Genomic DNA, 20,282 nt, shown 5'->3' on the forward strand with positions numbered 1-20,282 from the left:
TGTTTCTGTTCAGTAGCTAGAGCTTTAGACCTACTACTGGGAAAATCAGAAATAATACGGACATCATAACAACAAAACAAGCACCTGTTCTCTAAGTTGCAATCCTATGAGTTTGATATTACCCACTGCAAGCAGAAGCATTTGAAACACTAATTAAATTGTTTCTGCTGTAACATGCTTACACAACTTTAAAACTGATTTCACTACTAAGTGTTGGACGCACAGATGTTATTAAATACACATGTGAGGTCTTGTTTTTAGTGACTCAGTCCCTGACGTAGCATAATTCCTAGAGAGGTAGCTCAATACACTCCTATAATTCCCAGAGACTTTTTCCCCTTACAGCTAGACAATTCTTACTGTGAATAGCACCACTTTGAAACTCATCAAGAATGAGGGTGGCTCCCTCTTGAAATGCAATACTTCAAAGATTTATTTCAGTTAAAGGCAGAAATATTAGAACCAGGCACTCAGGAAGTATGAGATATACTGCTGCATTTCTAGTGGAGAAGTTTATGAAAGAGACCTAGGCAAACTGGGGCAAGGTACTTCTAGGAGATTGGGTGTATGCATTTATAGTGAAAGAGAAGATCACTGCATGGCAGAAGCAGTATTATTGGATATATATTGTTTCTGTGCGCTGCTCTGGTTTTGGTGTTTTGGGTTTTCCCCCAGTATACCTGAAGGAGCTTATCCACCCCCATTGTTCTGCCCGGACACTAAGATCCAGTGCCGAGGGCCTTCTGGCGGTTCCCTCACTGCGAGAAGCAAAGCTACAGGGAACCAGGCAGAGTGCCTTCTCGGTAGTGGCACCCACCCTGTGGAACGCCCTCCCATCAGATGTCAAATAAATAAACAGCTATATGACATTTAGAAGACATCTGAACGCAGCCCTGTTCAGGGAAGTTTTTAATGTGTGACATTTTAATGTATTTTAAATTTTTGTTGGAAGCCACCCAGAGCGGCTGGGGAAACCCAGCCAGATGGGCGGGGTACAAATATAAGAGGGGGGGAATACATTTACCTTTACTGTATGCCTACTGAGGGGAGCCTGTTCTGTTCACTGAGGCTCTCCATGCTATTTAGAAGCCTAGAAAATCCTGGCTCCGACCCTGCCCTGTTAGAGTTAAAAACAGAGAAGATGTACCTGCAGTCAGTCACCTTAAAGCAGATTCTGCAGTGAGAAATACCTTCACAGGTATACAACATAAGGCTAAAAGTGTCAGAAAGGGTAGATACAAAAGTGTGCAGAGCAAGGGATGGGATATTTTATACAGTCATGCAAAAGCCAGAGGTAACTACACCCTCTGCACACACCCTTCTCCCCATCCTGGCAAGTGAGAAGGATTGTCACCATCCATGTTCCACACAAACTGAAGCAAGGGCAAAAGGGTAGAACGCAGGGCTTACGGAGGGACATGGTCTGGGGGGTCCTAAGGACAAAGTAGAGGGGCTTGGAGGGATGCATTTCCGCTTCTGACAAACAAATCAATCATATGCTAGTCAATTTAGAATTAAGACCCACTGACTTTAACGAAACTCATGCCCTTGTGAAGCATTTGCCACAGACAGGAAGTTGATTGTATGTTTTAGGAACACAAGCATTCTTCTGAAAATACATTGAAATACATATTTATGAAATACAAGTTCCCACAATATTCAGTGATCTAAGGAAAACAACATTTGAAGAGCAAAGCAGGCCTTCCCATAAACACAGAAACAGCTTTTTAGATTTTATTTTTTAATATCACATCCTTCAGCCACCAGTGTTATATTACAATATATTAGGCTGCAAATTAAATGAGTAAAACAGTTTAAAAAAAGAACCAACGTACTGCTTCCATTGGAATAGTTCCTGGTTACTGGACACTTGGGTCAAGTTTAGTATATCAAATTTGCCTTTTCTAGAAAGTAAACCAATATATTCTTGAACCAAGATCAGCTGCAGTCAATTTCTTGATCCTCAGCTTCTGGTTCCAATGGGTACAGTTCATCCAATGCAAGTTCTGGGGAGGAAAAACGTGTATCTTATGAGTGAAAGAATTTCCCGGTGGACACCAACTCCCATCATCCTTGACCCATTAGCCATGCTGGCTGGGGTTGATGGGAACTAGGGCCCAGCAACATCTAGGAGGCCAAGGTTTCTCGTTCCTGACTTATAGTACGGTAAAGAGAAATGGAGGAAAATGTGGACCCTTGTAAAGACTCCCAATTTCCATTAGCCACAACCCATCAGCCACTGTGACCAATGGTCAGAGATGGTAGGTATTGTAGTCCAACAACAACATCTGAACAGCCTCCTCACCCCTTGTGCTGACAATACTGAGCTGGATGATCAACAGTCTGAGTTGTCATAGTGCAGCTTCTACATTTAGAATCTGGCTTAGCATGATGTGCATGAGCAGGCAGAAGCTGGAGTAAGCCTTGGGTCCACACACTGCCCACTCCTCCAACACGGCTGGGAAGAGGAGTTCAGAAGCATGTGCTTCTGCCTTTGGCTAACCACAGCTTGTTTAGTTGTCCAGACTCAGAACTGTGGTTAAACTTAATTACGGTTCATTTAAACAAGTTAGCTTCAAAAAAGCAGGGTTTAAACATGTTTCTGTTAACACAGTTTATCAGTCCAGACAACTCAACAAATCATCGTTATCCAAAGTGCAATTGGAAGCTTCTAAATTCCTCCTCCAAGCCGTGCATAAAGGGAGGAGGAGGGAACTGTACAAGTCCAAAGTTTCCTGCAAGTCAGGAATGCACTGCTAAACCATGGTTTAGTACAACATAGGAATGTGGCCAATCTAAATATTAACTATTTGAAAAAGATGGCTGTCTGGGTTTCACATGAGGAATGGTACTAGGAAAGTTGTTACTATGCCAGTGAAGAAGCAACAATAAGGTCCTCTGGGAATAATTTATACAAATAACTGTAGTGCAATGGTAAACACTATTACTCCCATTAAAAGTACCTGAGGCTCCAGGGCTGGGAAAGACCTTTGCCTATGACCTTGAAGAGTTGCTTGTAGTCAGTGCCAAAGGCATTGGGCTAGAATAAGGTTTCCCAAACTTGGGTCTCCAGCTGTTTTTTTGGGACTTCAATTCCCATCATCCCTGATCACTGGTCCTGCTAGCTAGGGATGATGGGAGTTGGAGTCCAAAAACAGCTGGAGACCCAAGTTTGGGAAACCCTGGGCTAGAAGATATACCAGTGCTCAGGACTCAACAGCAGATTCATATGCTCAACTACAGCAAGTAATAAAGTGGAATATTAAAATATGGTCATGATGCATCAAGGAATATAGCTGCAAACTGCAGAGAGGCAGTACTAGCACTGGCCCCAGAATACCATGTACTCCACTTGCATTGCTACTGCATATTTATCTTCCTGCCCTATTATTACTACAGGAATGGGTAACAACAGCACAACCCACTGTGCCAGCCCAATTCAAAACTGTAATGTGCTGTCCATTTAAACGCGGCCTTAGATTCATTGGTTCTAGCAAAGGAGAAACATTCCCTTTGCATGTGCAGTAGATTGGCATGATATTAAAAGTAAGGCTAAACAAATGTCCAGTGATCAGTACTGAAGTCAGTGAATAATGAAAAGCTAGGAAGCTTAACACTGCAAGCCTGTGCACACCTGCTTGAAAACAAGTCCCACTTGGTACTCAGGTTTACTTCTGAGAAAACATGCACGGGATTGGGCTGCAGGTTACTTTAATGGCATCAATATCCACTAAGTGACACATATTTCATGCCATCAGCCTCACCTTCACAGGCTTTCAGATCTGGAACTTTTCTGAGGATGGCTCTGACACCAGGCATGACGTGATCATATTGATGAAGCACTTCCAGGCAATGTTCATGGAAGAGTTTATCCCTTTGAGACAAACTGTGTAAGAGCAAAACAGTGTCCCGTAAAAACCGAACAACTTGCTTTCCACACACATCGAACAAGTTTCCTTCCACCCTTCTGACCGTCAGCCATTGTCTATGCATCATTATAATAAGAGCCTTCACTACCTGTAGGAGAAAGCACAACACAGTTCTCAAACATAGCTTTTCCACTGCTGCCATTTTGCAAAGAGAAACTCATGGAGGGTAAGGCTATCAATGGCTACTTGCCATGTTGCCTATGTTCTACCGCCACTATTGGAGGCAGCATGCCTCTGGGTACTAGCTGCTGGGAATCACAAGTGGGGAGAGTGCCGTTGCACTTAGGTTCTGGCTTGTGGAATTTCCATATGTACCCAGTTGGCCACTGTGAAAACAGGATGCTGGACTATGATGGCCCTTTGGCCTGATCAAGCAGTGCTCTTATATTCCTATGGAAGTGTACTCAAAGAATTAATGAATTGTAGAGTTGGAAGGGACTCTGAGGGTCATCTTGTCCAACCCCCTGCAATGCAGGAATCTCAGCTAAAGCATCCATAACAGATGGCCATCCAACCTCTGCTTAAAAACCTCCAAGGAAGGAGAGTCCACCAACTCCAGAGGAAGTGTGTTTCACTGTCAAGCAGCTCTTACTATCAGAAAGTTCTTCCTGATGTTTAGTCCATAGCTGCCAAGTCCCTCGTATTCCCTGGGAAACCCCCGTTTTTCCAGCCATTTCCCGCTGGCAGCCTGGATTTTTTAAAAAAAACCATAAATCCCCTGGATTCTTACCGGCCCGGGGAGGCTCCTTCTACACATGTCTGGAGTCTCTAGACATGCACAGAAGCGATTTCTGGCACTGCAGCCATTTTGGAAATGGGCAGAGCATGCGTAGAAGCGATTTCTGGTGCTGCTCTGCCCAGTTCCAAAATGGCCGCAGCACGACTTCTGGTGCCGATCCCGGATTTTTCAATCTGGGAGTTAGCACCTATGGTTTAGTCAGAATCTCCTTTCTATTAACTTGAATCCATTGCCTCAAGTCCTACCCTCCAGAGCAGGAGAAAACAAGCTTTGCTCCATCTTCCATGTGACAGCTCTTCAGATATTTGAAGATGGCTCTCTAATCTCCTCTCAGTCTCCTCTTTCCCTGGCTAAACATACCCAGCTCCCTCAACCATTCCTCATAAGGCTTGGTTTCCAGACCCTTGATCATCTTGTCACAGTACAATAAAGTAAAATTGTTATTATAAATATTAATTATTCTTAAATCACATGCTATAATAGGAAAGTAGTGTTCCTTTCTAGTAAGATTACACTGATAATGTATCATGGATGGGTTAATTTTTCACACTAAAAATAAATACAGACAAACTTGCTACAACCGGAATTATGCCCTAAAGGCCTCATTGCATTCAGTGGGTTACCTCAGAGTTGCACTGGCAGTCTGTTCCAACCAGTGAAACAGAGTTGCTGCAGCACTGCGCACACTTGGTCAGCAAGCGAACAGTCTAAGACAAAACGAAACGAAAACCAAAGAACAGACTGTGTAGGTGTCAAGATGAAGCAGGGGAGGGGAGGAAGCAAATGTCCTTAAAGTATCAGACTCACAGTGCACTCTCATATACATGTGCTCAAAGTAAGCCTCATTAAATTCAACGGGATGTAAGCAAGTCTGCAATCCTCTGCACACCTACAGTCGTAACTTGGTTATTGAACTTTATCAGTTCCGGGAGTCCGTTCAACCCCCGAAACCGTTCTAAAACCAAGATGCAGCTTCCAATTGGCTGCAGGAGCTTCCTGCACTAAAGCGGAAGTTCAGCTTCTGAAAAACATTCACAAACCAGAACACTTACTTCCGGATTTGTGGAGTTTGGGAGCAGATTTGTTTGGCAACTAAGCCGTTTGAGAACCAAGGTACGACTGTACCTGGGGAAAAAATCTTCCAAGCAATGTGCATTGGATCGAGCTTTAATATCCATTTTAATACGCTCATTCAATAGCATATTAACCAGGGCTAGCTCCAGGCTAGAGGAGGCCCTGTCTGCTAGGCTTCCCACCTGTTTCTGAGTGGTTTCCATTCAACACATCACACCATAACTGCCCCTTTTCCTCCCATGGCTCAATACACACAACGCAAATCCCACTTCTGTAATTCTGGGCACACATTCCCTCCTCTTTTCCTAACTGGGGCTGGACTTGGCAGGCAGCAGGAGAGGCAGCAGGCTGGGGTGCCCAGTGGTGACAACCCCCTAGGTGCCAAAAGGAATGCCTGGCTGCTACTGCTTGCTGCCTGCAGCAAGAAGATATCTGACTTCCTCACTGCTGGTTTCCACAAAAACCTTCTTCAGGTATGCACTTTTAGGGTTAACAAAACCTGCAAAAGAAGCTTGCGGGGCTGAGCACTAAGCCACAATCCCCCTCACCAGCATTTCCTGTTAAATTAAGAAATTGAACCTTTATTCCAAACTTCCAAACTCGCACTTTTAAAACCACACAGAGATGCACACCCTTTTACCTCTTGTTCCAACTGCAGCCAACGCATCTCAGACGCTGACTTATCTGGTCGTGATGTAATATACGTGTACAGTGCCAAGAGGAGACAGGTTTCTATAAAAAGAAATGCGTAGTAATAAAGTATTTCTATGTTATCCATTAGTAATGCTAATGCACTGCCTTTAAAAAGTACAAAGTTATTTTGAATAGCAGCTCCCTAGGCCTTTTTATATAAAAAATTAAGTAGCATTAAAAACCACACTTCAAATCCATTTCAAAAGTGCCTCCTAAAACAGGGCAATGGGAAGGGAAAGGAGGAATTACCATAAAGGACCAAGACTTGAATCCTCTAAAATAACCTTGAAAGAATAATGTGTCAGGTGGTGATTTGCACCACCTACTTCAGGCATAGGCAAACTCAGCCCTCCAGATGTTTTGGGACTACAACTCCCATCATCCCTGACCACTGGTCCTGTTAGCTAGGGATGATGGGAGTTGTAGTCCCAAAATGTCTGGAGGGCTGAGTTTGCCTATGCCTGGCCTACTTCATTTGGATGAGCTCTTCTCCTTTGTGTCTGTTAATCTTCTTACTCCACCCTCAAAGAAACTTCTCACAGCTTTCTTCATGGGTAAGGGCCCACCGCCTCAACACTTTCTTTCTCTCTCTCTGCTGAGGGGGAAAGAGTTCAGCCAGTCTTCCTGAACTCCAGTACAGGACCAGGCTTGGCAACCAAAAGAGTGCTCCAGCAGTTGATCGCTGGGCCTGGATGCTACCATGATGCCCAAAAAGGACCAGAACCTCAAATCGCAAGACACCTATCTGCAAAATCTTTGGCCTATTTAAAGAGCCCAAGGGAAACCACAAAGCGGAAAACAAAATTATGGTGGTAGTTCACAGCACCAAACTGTACACTGCATTTGTGCAAATTCTTAGGCTTTTTTGGCAGTTCACCTACACATCTGAGGAGAATGCTAGTTATTTTATAAATACTACAGGTCGCCAGATCCTCTGGTTGTTGACACAGGGTGCAAAACTCACAGGTACGTGTGAGCTACTGCCAACATTTCTTCTTGTAAGCTAGCACTTCTAATTTTTTTCACTTCTTTGAAAGTCTGCTTTAATTGAGGCGCTGGAATGTTAATGGATAGCAAAATATTTTAATGCAGAAGTTCAAGAATGCAGAAGTCTTGAGGCAAGTAATACAGTTTTTTCACACTGTAAGCTTAAAACACAAAAATCTGTTAAAATAAACTAGTTAATTTTTGTTTTCACTCCAGCCTTACAAAGTCAATGTTTCATAAAAGCACTAGGATAGTGAAGATTTTCTCCCTCTCACCTGAACAAGAACAAAACTGAGCAGCCAGCTCCAAGTGCTGAGCAAATAAAGTTAACAACTGAACAGTCAGATGGACAGCAAACAAGGGAGAGTCAGAAGACAGGCAGCGGAGGAGAGTCTGTGTTTGTCCGTTCAATAAATGCTGAAAGCTTAATAGAAAAATAAAATACAAATTAGAGTAGAGGCAATAATTATTGCAGATAGTATATACTGTTAGAAAATGTCTAAAAGAGTCAAAACAAAATAAAAAAATCCTTCCAGTATCACCTTAGAGACCAACTAAGTTTGTCATAGGTATGAGCTTTCGTGTGCATGCACACTTCTTCAGATAAGTGTGCATGCACACGAAAGCTCATACCTTTGACAAACTTAGTTGGTCTCTAAGGTGCTACTGGAAGGATTTTTTTATTTTGTTTTGACTGCGTCAGACCAACACGGCTACCTACCTGTAAAAGAGTCAAGTAATGCTATGCATATTTACTCAGAAGTAAGTCCTACTGTATTCAAGTATGTATGTTTAGGATTACAAAAAGCAAGTTTTTCCACAAAGGCAAGAGTATTATAAGGAATCAAAACAGGAAAGGTTTGTAGCAGCATATAAAATGTATATATGGTTACATTTTCTTTCTACTATGCATTTAATTTGCATATGGATAAAGCACATGCTCAGAATGGCCCTATGCTTTGCCTATAAGACTTGAAAAAAGTTTTCAGGCAAGAATTGGACACAACCTCTTAGGAATGTATTCTGCACAAGAACAGTTGTTTTTCTATAATATTCAGTGATACATAATTGTTATTTGCTTGCATAATTTATATGCATTTCAGCTGGAAATATGCAGAGGTTTCTCGAGGATTGTGCCCTTCCCCTCCAATTATTCACAGTTGCTTATCAATTAGCCTTTCTAATTGTCTTTCTGTAATGAATGGCTGCCTTTTATATGTAGAGTGTGTGTGTGTTTACAAGACCTATCCTAATGGCATCCTTTACTAATTTGTTGGGGGGGGGGCTATTGTTTTGTTTTCGTTTGAACTATTTATTTTGTGCTTTTATCCTGTATCTTTCACTTGTGAATTGCCCTGAGATCTTCGGATGAACGGCAGTATATAAATTTAACTAACAACAACAACGATATAACTACGATGCCTTTGAATCTTAAATCAAGGCAGGAAGGAAACAGGTGTTTAGAAAAGACATTTCGCTCAAGTTGTATTTTACCTTATAAGTAAATCAACCGTTGACTTTTCAGCTAATTTCACCAGAACTCTGAGACACTGATTCATGATTCCATGTCTTTGGTACCCTGCTGCTGTAGCACACGAAGCCAAGAGCTGCAGCACCTTTTTAAATAGAGGATGTTGGGACTGGTCCACATTAGCAGAATTTAGGTCTGGACTGGGCTCCTGAAGAACGACTCTGCACTGCTTACTGCGAGCAGCTTCATCCTTCTCCAGAATTTCTGGAGCTCCCAAACCACAATCCGGTTTCATGGTAAGGGAGAGCAGTGTATAAAGAACATCCCAGCTATAGGATACCAAATAATAAAGAATGCCCAGGGACACAAGTGCAAACTCTTCCAGAGTAGACAAATAATCATCTACACTTGATGCCGCACTTGAGGAGGTCCTGGAAGAGCAAGCAGATTGGTTCCCAGAAGAGCTTCCTGTCTTCATCATTAGGAGGAGGGCTTGGTGGTATGCACCAATATGATGTTCAAGGAGAGGAAGAAGATGTATTGCTCCAGGAATTTTATAGCGCTTAAGGTGGGATATTCTTTGCTCGGTTTCTTCTGAGTTTTCTGCCAACGAGCCTTCGTCCACAGCAATCAAATTCAATCCAGTTAAGGCAAGCTTTTGAGCGATTCTCAGTGAAGTTTCTTCTTCCTCAGAGCTTGCACTCCTGTTGCTGATGCTTCCTGTAGATCCTCTACGCAAACAGGCACAGAAAAAAATAAGTTGCTTAGTATCTTTACCCACTGCAGTTTGCAAGGCTTACAAAGAGCAAGGTCAACCTTTTCTTAATTTAACGTTTCCCCAAGAGCAGGTGCCTTCTAACTCTACAATTCTATGATTCAATAATGATCCCAGGGCAGATTACGGCATAAAACATCTACATGAAACAGAGTTTTTCTGCTTGCTGGGCTTTTGGGGTCAGCACAAGACGGCAGCAGGCATTACTTAAAATTACATTCTAAGTATCACAAATTGCTTTAAAAAAAAAACATACGTATTGAAAGAACTCGACTGCACAGAAGGTCCGGACTGAGCATCAGTGTTACAGCTAAGAAGATAGCAGAGTCCTAGTGATGATTCAGGAATGACAGGCTGTTTCAGCAATGCATTGATCAAAATGGAACCTGCAACAATATAACAATCCAGTGTTCAAGATGGACATTGCAACAGGAGTGTAAAACTGCCAAGCAGATGTTTTTGCAAACATGGTGGAAAAAGAAAACCAACAGTAATTTGCTATATATGCCGTGCCTTGATGTAAGCGACTTATGGTATGAGAAGAGTACCACTTGGACACATAAACAGAAAGATGAGCACACACGTACATATGTACACAACAGCCATTTCTACATATCACAGTAAGCTGCAAACCATGGTTTACTGGACACAAGCAAACCAGGCACCCTCGGCTCCTACCCACTCATGCTGGGAAGAAATGAAACACACACACCTAGACTCACAGCATGACACCCAAACTAGGGATCACAGTTTGTCCTGCTCCCATATTTGTATGAGCCTGGATGTAATGCTTAACCAGCAGTCATGGTTTGTTTCTTCCCAGTGCAAGCAAGGAGGAGTGAAGTAAATGTAACTCATTTGTGCCAATGCCATTATGTTCTCCCTTCTACTTGGAAAGAGAACCAAGTCCATAAATTCTGACTACGTATGAAGAGGGCAGTTTGCCAGGAATTCCATTTTAAAGCAAGCTATATTGCCCTTGCCTCTTGTTTTTGCTCTAGGGGCGGAAAAATATGTAGCCATTAAGAGGCAAGGGCAATATAGCTTGCTTTAAAATGGAATTCCTGGCAAATGTGACTGGGCAGATGAGGAGAGTTGTTGCTCAGCAACCCCAATACTATGGGTGTAAAAATAAGGCTAATGTTCAGATAGAACTGTGTGTGCGTGTGAGAAATACTGACTGCTAAGTCTACTTTCAGAAGACAACACGGTTCCCACACAAAAGAAAACCAAATTCAGTCACTCTCATACCTATTTATTGCAGTATTAGGCTAAACCAATACTGCAGTTGCACTTACAAAACAGCAGGTGCAAGGAAGACAATGTGACTCATTACAGACAATCATAAGCGTGACCAGTTGCAGAATGGAAAGAACAGACATCTTCAACATCTATTTTTGGACCAAGTTTTCTTGTGGTGACATCTGCAGCTGAAGAGAGTCCTAACCCACATTATGGGAACCCCAAATTCACAATCGGAGTAGTTTACTTGAAATCCACTGCTTAGAACCTACGGTGCTTAGAAATGTACGGTGGCACATACATTGTTGAAACAAATAAATATTGGCCCTTTTATATTTGGCCTCATCCATCAGAAGAATGGTCAGGGTTTGGTCAAACAGACACTTTTGAAGCCGCCACAAAGGTAATTCACTCCCAAGTACCATCAACCAGCTGTGAGTCTGGTAACTATAACAACGTTGGCTAGATTAGCTATGAAACATTAACAAGAATTAATATTTAATGTAGCTTAGAAACTCATTGTGGTTAAACTGTCATTCTTGTTTGTTTATTCCCATTCATACATTAAAGGTTATTGATAAGGTTGCTTCAGCGTTGTGGCTCAGAATACTCGCAATTCATAAAAGCAGTGCCAATTTTCTGCTTGGTTTATAACTCAAAAGGGTTTGGGGGAAGCTGGCATTCTGGGAAACAGGGACACACTCAGAAGAAGAGGACTTAGAAACTTATTGCAGGGACTTCACTACTTAACAACTCACAGCAGTATTTTGCGGCTCCTATTATCATTATGGGATCATATTTTATGCCAACCCCAGTCGTAAGAAATGTATGCAACTGAAGTATTTCTTAGCTGAAATTACCTTTTCTTTGAGCAAAGATATTCAAACGTGTTTCTTGCTTCACAAGCTCATTTTCTTGGTTAGGCATCTTACTGTCTGGAAAGAAATCTTTGTAGTAATTCAAGCAGTCATATTCAATTCCTTTTTGACTTTTGCCCCTATCTATACTGCCTTTTATCATGAGACAATAGCACTGTTGGTGATGTTTCATTTTCATGCTTTGATTTAACTGTAGCAAACAGAGATACATATATTTAAGTGGGTTAAAAATGTATTTTGCTACATCAGAAAATCAGTAGGGGCTCACACCCATTCCATAGGCTAGATGTAGAATAAGTAAATGTATTTGCATGGTTAGGTTATCTGAAGGAAGTATAAACTGAGAACTTCAAGACTAAGGGTACTATTTAAGAACCTGGATCTGGGTTCAAATCCAGTCACTTGTAAACTGACAGGTAGGATGGTAACTTTGTTAATTTCTGCTTCTGTGCTTTTAGTAACAGTATGACCTGGAGATATTAGTAGGTGATCATGCTTATCTCTGTGTTCTGAAAGCTTTACCTTGAATTAATGTAAACCAGTGCTATTAAAGGCAGAAGAGCAATCCAGGCCAGTTTTATTGAGAAGAAGTATGTGGATTAGGAATTAACAGTAAACCATACAGTGTAAATACAACAGATTATGCCAAGCATCTAACTCTCTAACTTTCTTTTGCCAGCAATCATGTCAAAAGGCCTTAAAAAACGGACACCCTTCAATTAAATTAAATTAAATTAAACTAAACAATCATGAAGATATCACACAGATCCCTGTGCACCTAACAGAAAGTTGGATTTCAAAACTTAGAAGCCTTGTCAGCTAGCTCATTGCTTTCAATTCCAACACATCTAGAAACCTAGTAAAAATGGCATGATACTCCTGAGTGAATAACCTCCAACTGGGGGGAAATTATAGAAAGGGAGCAAACTGAAGCTCAGTAAATCTAACAATGAACTGCAGTAACCAATAGATTTTTTTAAATTTATCATTTAATTTAGCTTAACAGAAAGTTTGCATATATTTTTGCATTAAACCCAGACAATACAGGTGGAGGTTCCTTTTAATAGTTTGGTGCCCTATGGTAGACAAACACCACTCACAGGTAGTCTATGGACTTGGAACTACCAGTAAACAGCAGTGGGCCCTCTGTGAGTGTAACCAGAAGCAGAAGACCCAGCACTTGTTCAGCTGTTCTGCATGGCGGTGCTGACTCTAGCTGTTGCTGCACATCTTCAATTCATTCTTGCAGGACCTGCTTGAAGTCAAACTTGAGTGATATCGATTTTTGCCCAGGTGAGTGACCAAGGTGACATCATGGCAAGATGTACAACAGTCAAATATAACTAAGAATTTACATACCCTTAATAAATGGCAACGCTTGGACACACAATTGTGTTCTGGAGTACGATGGTTTCGGCGAAACCTCAGATCGAAAAGAATCTTTAGTGGGGAAACTTTTCTTCTCCTGAGTACATTCTTCAGCTTTTGAAATGTTACGAGGGCTCTTCTTTGGACTAAATAGTTAAATAAAATATCCGAATCAGTTGCAAAATATTATTTTAAATGATTAGTTTGTTATTTACATTTGTAAACTGTTCCTCATCCAGGAGAATCCCAAGTCAGAGGAAATAACAACAAAGTACAGTAACTGAAAAATAATTCAAAACCGCTCAGGAGCAACATCTAAAATAAACAGAACAGTTCACTTACCCAGGGCCGTCTTAAGCATGTCGGGCGCCCTGGCGCGGAGATCACTCCGGCGCCCCCGCCCCGCCCTGTTTCTTGCCGCGGCTGGTGCGCGCAGTACAGCTACCTCCCTGCCAGCCTCACGCCACCCAGCCTACCCCTAGAGCCGGCCCTGCACTTACCTCCCCCAAATACTTGTGTGAATCATTAGAAAATGAAGAACACTTGAATAGGAGAATATGCAGGGTAAATTTCTTCTATATCAACTAAAATAATTTTCTCCAGAATACTGGATGCATGATCTGTAGTGTGTAATATTTTTCTCATATTATCCCTCCTCATCCAAAGAAACCCTGTTGGACCTTATTGTATATATTTTATGCAAGAAGGTGTTCCACAAATGGGTGGGCCAGCACAAGAAAGCCCCTATTCTGGGTCATGTTGACCAAAGGGACCACGAAACAGGCCTTCCATGCAGATTGCTGGGCCCAACCTGGCAGATATGGGAAGAAGTGTACCATCAAGGCCTTGGGTCTCAAGATATATAGTGGTCAACACCTTGAATCAGGCCTAATAGCAAATAGGCAGCCAGTGCAGTTTGCATAGGAGCAGTGTCAAGCAGGTGCAAGCAGATTGCACCAGACATTAGTTTGTTCTCCAATTATAGACTAGAAGGTTTTGCAAATTAAAGACAACCTTGTTTTAAGAATTATGCTGTGCATTCAATGGTAAGTCTCCGCACAACAGCTTGCAAGATGAAAACAGCAGTGCAATTAATTACATTCAGCTATAACAAGGATGAATGCTCAAACTCCTGGCTGGCCAACTGCCTGGAATTCAGTGGACAGAATTCATCTTCTTACTTCATACCTGGTATATGGCATTGAAGGAGTAACAGGTTTAACTCTTTCACAGTTTGAAAGCTTCATTCTCAGCTCATTCATTTCTGCATCTCTGAACTGCAGCTCAGACTTCAGAGACTCCAACTGAAAGAATAAACTTGACAGTAGAAACCCAGGAAAACAAGATTGCTTCAGAAACAGAGATTAAACAACATTGCCATGGAAAGTTGTTTTTTTTTTAAAAAAAAGGTAAATTATTAATTTCAGTTAGGAAAGCTGAGTGTTTAAGAGTCCATTCCTTTCTTTGTGAAAACATGAGTGATTGGGATAGAGTGTAACAAGAGCTTTGCTAGTGAAATATAGACACCACACTTGCCATCCATTAACATCACAACCAGAAATAACAGGGTAGATTTCTCTAATAGAGGTATTTAACCTTAATCTCAAATGGCATTATACATCAGTTTAAAATGAAATGTACATTGCTCTTTTTTAAATAAAAAACACATTTTCTAAAAACATAAATTGTAAAAATAGAATTAACAAGAATGAACCCTTATGTGTATAAAACAAGCCACTAATCATTTTGACAAAAAGTAGCTCATTAATTCCTTAATTCAATAGCAGTAATAAAAATATCAAATCTGACATGTACGTCCATCTTTTCAATGTTCTTCTATTTAGGTAAAGGTAAAGGGACCCCTGACCATTAGGTCTAGTCGTGACCGACTCTGGGGTTGCGCGCTCATCTCGCGTTATTGGCTGAGGGAGCCGGCATACAGCTTCCGGGACATGTGGCCAGCATGACAAAGCCGCTTCTGGCGAACCAGAGCAGCACATGGAAACACCGTTTACCTTCCCGCTGTAGTGGTACCTATTTATCAACTTGCACTTTGACGTGATTACGAACTGCTAGGTTGGCAGGAGCTGGGACCGAGCAACGGGAGCTCACCCCGTTGCGGAGATTCGAACCGCCGACCTTCTGATCTGCAAGCTCTAGGCTCTGGCACCACCCGCGTCCCGTTCTTCTATTTAGCATAGCACTAATAGTCCTTAATTTTTTGCTTAAAGGGGGGGGGAGGAGGAAAAGATTAAAAAGAACCTTTAAAAAAGGTTTTGTTATGGATTCCCCCCTTAATTAAATAGTACCTTTCTGGAAAATTCCTTTTCTTTTTCACATATAGTTTGAGCTTTCTCCATTTCTAGTAGCGCATATGATTTTCGCTGTTCCTCCGCAGTGGATTCCATCTGCTGCATTGAATCCCGTAAAATTCTGATTTCTCCATTTTTTATTAGGATTTCATCCTTCATTTCCTTCAGCTGCAAATTCACAAACAGGATGCAAGCAGAAGAATTGTATGCATTTGCAAGCTTTATTTCACAAACCACCCCCCCCAGTAAAACCATTGCTCCCATTAAAATTAAGAATGTGATGCCAGACACCGCCATGTAAAACTGCATCAGACTGGACTGTTAAGAAGAGCAGTAGACATCAGACTTCTCACCCCTGGTTCACTTAATCACTGAGGTTTTGCAACAAGCTATATATATATATATATATATATATATATATATATATATATATATATAGTCTATACAACCTATCAGAGCTAAGTTCAGCTTCCACATACATTTGCCTCACTACCCCAGTGGTCAAATAACTCTCTAAATTCCATAAAAACAGTAACCGCTGAGAGAAAAAAATGAATCAGCCACTTGTCATCCTTATTTATTAGCATATACAACTATAGGTTCTCCCCCCCAAACCCCTTGTAGAGGCATTTCCCCAAAAAAATCCAAATCTTGGGTCCACAACTTCAGCACTGGCATATACCACAGAGCATGGCTGCCTTAAGACCAGAACTCTTTCAGAAAACAAAACAAACCTTTTTCTCAGCTTCCTCATATTGTGCTTGAAGTGCCTCAAGTCTAAATTGGTATTTTGTTGAGGTTTCTTCTGTGCTACTTCCTGTTTACAGAAAAAAAACTTGTGAATTGTGATCTCAGGATTTTAACTAAACAATTCAATTATTTTGTGATTGAGGGTACCGATTAACGATCTAGATCTACATGTGAAGATTTCGGTATAAAACTTGTTCCATGAGATTTTTGCTCCATGGGATCTTCCAAAACAACTAAGCAGTATAAAGTCCATAGAGCTTGGCATTTAATTCTGCTGGCACCCTAGTACTCAGAAAAAGAAGACAGCATGGCAACCTGCACAATCTGTGTACCATCAGTATTCAGTCTGCTACATGGACTGAAGTAGAATCAACAGTTTTCATGGTGCAAAAAGATCTAAATGTCCAGAAACCACACATCCAATTCTATAGTGAAATCCTAAACATTTCTACCAAGAAAATAAATTCTAATGACCCTAAAGCTGCAACCCTCTTCACACTCTTCTGGAAGCGAGCCCCACAACTCAATGGGGTTTACTTTTGTGCCCATATGCACCCAATTGAACTCATGGCTCAGGGTCCCTTCTATGATTCTATGACATGCCTATACTGCCAGCACAAATGAGGACCAGAATACTGTACACTTTGTTACATAGCACCAGGCTGTACCTCTGAGACCTGAAATTCTTAACTGCACTGTCCAAACATTGTGGGTAGCAGATGGGTGGGCAGGGAGGGAGAGAGGGAGGGATAAAATACCTAAAGCATATTTGTTGCAGTTTCTTTGCAAACGCTTTTGTAAGAAGATGCTAACTTCTCCCTACTGATGCAAATTTGAAACGGCATTTAGGCTGCACATACCAAACTGTCCTGTAGATTGGGGGGCAATATTCCATTGCTTAATATGGTCAGATGTTTCGATGGTGCTATTTGGATGGGAAGACAGCTCCACATTCTGCTTAGGTTTCACTGTGTTTGCATTTATAGAAGTGTTTTGTGTCAATGCCTGGGAAGCAATAATATCTATCTCCTCCAAATCATCTGCTGTAAAGTCATCATTGTCCCCAAACGGATCCTGCAGTTCTTTATGCTCAGTCCCAGCATTACTTTTGTAACGCTTGCTTGGGGGAAAGCCATCTTCACAGTTCCCAATATTCCTTCGGCTTGTAGCTCTCTGGAGAGATAATGGCGAAGTGGTAACTTTTGCCTGATCCACACCATACAATATGGAGCTGTTTCTCTTCTTATTCCCAAATAAATGGTTCACCGACATTCTGCGTTAGAAATTAGTCTGGCAAGTAAGGGAAATATAAAATGTTTTAAAGTCAACCTGATTTAAAAGCACCAAATTCTGCATAAAAAATGATTTCAAACAACAACAACAACTTCCTATCCAAGTGTCAAAATCCAAGAGGGATGAGACAGATCAGCAAGGGGCCACTGTTCAAACTAGCTTTGAGTGTTGTTGGCTTCTCTCTCACTCATCAGCATTTATTCCCTACAAAAGGTACTCTTACAGCCCAACTGTATGCATGCTTACTTGGAAATAAGTCCCAATATATTTTCTGGTCCTTACTCATAGCTAGATGTACAGATGACTTGAGTTTACACCTGCTTGTTAGTATGTCCAATGATATGTCAAGCCCACAAAAGCATCCAAGGAATGATTCTGGTACAGTGGACGCTCGGGTTGTCAACATGATTCGTGCGGGAGGCACGTTCGCAACCCACAGTGCTGTGTCTGCGCAGGTCACGATTCGGCGCTTCTGCACATGTGCAAAGTGCGATTTAGCGGTTCTGCGCATATGCGAGCGCCAAAACCCGGAAATAACCCGTTTGGGTACTTCCGGGTTCAGCACGTGGGACGCAACCTGAAAAGACGCAACCTGAAGCATCTGTAACCCGAGGTATGACTGTATTTATATAGAATCAGCAGTACTACAAACATTTTAAAGCAGATTTAAACCAGAGCAACAACTTGCATGTGGATCAGTCTTTCTAGTGATTTCATAACTTATGGGGTTAGATTCTTAATTTCGAGCGAATATAAGCAGACATTTAACTTTGTAATCACAAGATTTTCTTAGCTTTCTTTTAAGAACAGTTTGCCTTCTGCCCTACAGTGAAAAGTATGAAGGCAGAACTGAGATACAATTTTCTTAAATTTATGAACTCTGAAATTGTGAACTGGAACCCACTGTGTACATTGAAATATGTGTACATATGGGTTGCTGACAGAAGAGAATAAATACTCAGGTACTGTATTACCCAAGTCCACACATGCTGACCCAAAAGCAAGCCCACTGAGTTCAGTGGGCCTTTCACCATAGTAAAAGTACACAATATCTCAGACTCTAAAGCCCTCACATTCATAGACTCATCTCTAGCTCAGTTAGTAGAGTTGCAAGGTATACCCTGAGGGTCATCTAGTCATAGCTGCCAAGTTTTCCCTTTTCTCGCGAGGAAGCCTATTCAGCATAAGGGAAATTCCCTTTAAAAAAGGGATAACTTGGCAGCTATGCATCTAGTCCAACCCTCTGCAACGGAGGAATCTCATCCCATCCAATATGAAACCATACTGAACCCTGCTTAGCAGTTTTATCACTGTATCACAGTCCACCATATCCTTATAGCATCCCAATCACCTACCCCATAACTTCAGGGGAAACGGCACACGATGTATATATTAGATATGCTGGAAGCCTTCCTACCACGTTTCTATTTGGTCATGTAGCATATCACCTGCAAAAAAAAAATTGCTTATGGCGCAATAAACTAACTAGATGCCTCTCACTTGCCCCCAACAAAAGCATGCAGCTATCCTCCTGCAATGTGTGACTTGAGAATGGGAATTAACTTACACGCTTGTCTAATATCGCAGCCTGTGTTGCAGAAGATGAGGCATTTGGGAGGGGGCAGAAAGTTACCGACAGACCTGATAGTATTCAGAAACAGCATTGCCATCATCCCCGTACCTCTTCCGCCGCAGAAGAGCCGTGGAGCAGCGCCCCCCCCCCAATCCGGCGATGCCTTCACCTGCAGCCGAGAATGCAAACTCACCGGATCTGCCAAAGGCGACCTGCCGAGGTATAAACTGGCCGCGCGCCCCAGCCAGGCGCACACAAAAGAAAGTCTTCCCCGCCCAACCGGGAAGCGCCTCGGCGGGCCCTTCTCTCCCGCTTGCAAACAGAGGGCTCCTCCCCTGCCCCGGCCAACCAATCAAGGGCCGACTCTGTGCGGCCGGCGTTGAGCTGACCAGTCAGCTCAACGGAGGAAAAACCGCAGAGCTCCAAAGGAAGGCAAATGCAGAAATGCAAGGCCCTCGGCAATTGGCCGATTGGGACTTTTCTGTCTCTGCGGATTGGCCAGAGGCCCAAAGCCGGATGTCCGGGTTGCCTCTGACTCCTTGGCCATCCCTAGTTCACTCCTGTAAAAGGGGTATCTGCGTCCCCGTCTTCCAAAACAACATTTTTTAAAAAAGTAGAAGCAAATACAGAAGCACATGGTTGTTTCAAACTGGAGCTTCATTGTGTGCGAAGAAGTTATTCACGTATTTAATTTACATTTTTAAGATTGTATGAAAACACACACCAGCTAAGCAGAATACTGTATGTATGGCTTTTATTAAAGTATTTGCTTGTATTCCTATTCAGGGTATTGTTTTATTCCGCCTTTTAATTCTGGTATTTTGCAAGGCGACTTTCAAACTAAGCAATAGTAAAACTCCCCACATTATTACAATATGTTGAAGCAGAATTATATCTGACAACCCTCTTCCAGTCACTTTGTGCTCCTACCACTCTCAGCTAGGGGCTATGGAGATAGTTGTTGTTGTTTAGACGTTTAGTCGTGTCCGACTCTTCGTGTCCCCATGGACCAGAGCACGCCAGGCACTCCTGTCTTCCACTGCCTCCCGCAGTTTGGTCAAACTCATGTTGGTAGCTTCAAGAACACAGTCCAACCATCTCGTCCTCTGTCATCCCCTTCTCCTTGTGCCCTCAATCTTTCCCCAACATCAGGGTCTTTTCCAGGGAGTCTTCTCATGAGGTGGCTTCATGAGGTGGC

General features: G+C 42.1%; 1 protein-coding gene across 4 annotated transcripts; it reads right to left on the reverse strand.

Moving 5' to 3' along the window:
* Positions 1-1,718: 1,718 nt before the first annotated feature.
* ATRIP (ATR interacting protein) lies at positions 1,719-19,486 on the reverse strand. Of its 4 annotated transcripts, none has more exons than XM_035106183.3 (15): positions 19,079-19,486; positions 18,867-18,959; positions 17,079-17,508; positions 16,203-16,285; positions 15,466-15,636; positions 14,345-14,460; positions 13,148-13,302; positions 11,771-11,845; positions 9,925-10,054; positions 8,917-9,624; positions 7,698-7,846; positions 6,383-6,474; positions 5,292-5,375; positions 3,765-4,017; positions 1,719-2,006 (listed from the first exon to the last, which is right to left on the reverse strand). In XM_035106183.3, exons 3-15 carry the CDS (start codon positions 17,488-17,490, stop codon positions 1,939-1,941), a joined length of 2,496 nt encoding a protein of 831 aa, XP_034962074.3. In that variant the 5' UTR covers positions 17,491-17,508; positions 18,867-18,959; positions 19,079-19,486; the 3' UTR covers positions 1,719-1,938. The 4 variants fall into 4 exon arrangements, with proteins under 4 accessions (XP_034962074.3, XP_034962073.3, XP_034962075.3 ...); XM_035106182.3 differs by having other exon boundaries at positions 19,278-19,455; XM_035106184.3 differs by lacking the exon at positions 18,867-18,959 and having other exon boundaries at positions 19,278-19,486.
* Between the last annotated feature and the right edge of the window lie 796 nt (positions 19,487-20,282).

Source organism: Zootoca vivipara, chromosome 2 (genome assembly GCF_965207765.1).
Source record: "Zootoca vivipara chromosome 2, rZooViv2.hap1.1, whole genome shotgun sequence".
Taxonomy (NCBI): domain Eukaryota; kingdom Metazoa; phylum Chordata; class Lepidosauria; order Squamata; family Lacertidae; genus Zootoca; species Zootoca vivipara.

What these genes read in the sequence shown, in the direction of transcription:
- ATRIP (XM_035106184.3), bottom strand. Translation starts at nt 17,490, where the DNA reads ATGTCGGTGAACCATTTATTTGGGAATAAGAAGAGAAACAGCTCCATA. An exon ending in ATGAGGAAGCTGAGAAAAAG is followed by an intron (nt 15,637 to 16,202) that starts GTTTGTTTTGTT and finishes GTGAATTTGCAG; the next exon opens with CTGAAGGAAATGAAGGATGA. An exon ending in CAGTCGAGTTCTTTCAATAC is followed by an intron (nt 9,625 to 9,924) that starts GTATGTTTTTTT and finishes CTGTTTGCGTAG; the next exon opens with AGGATCTACAGGAAGCATCA.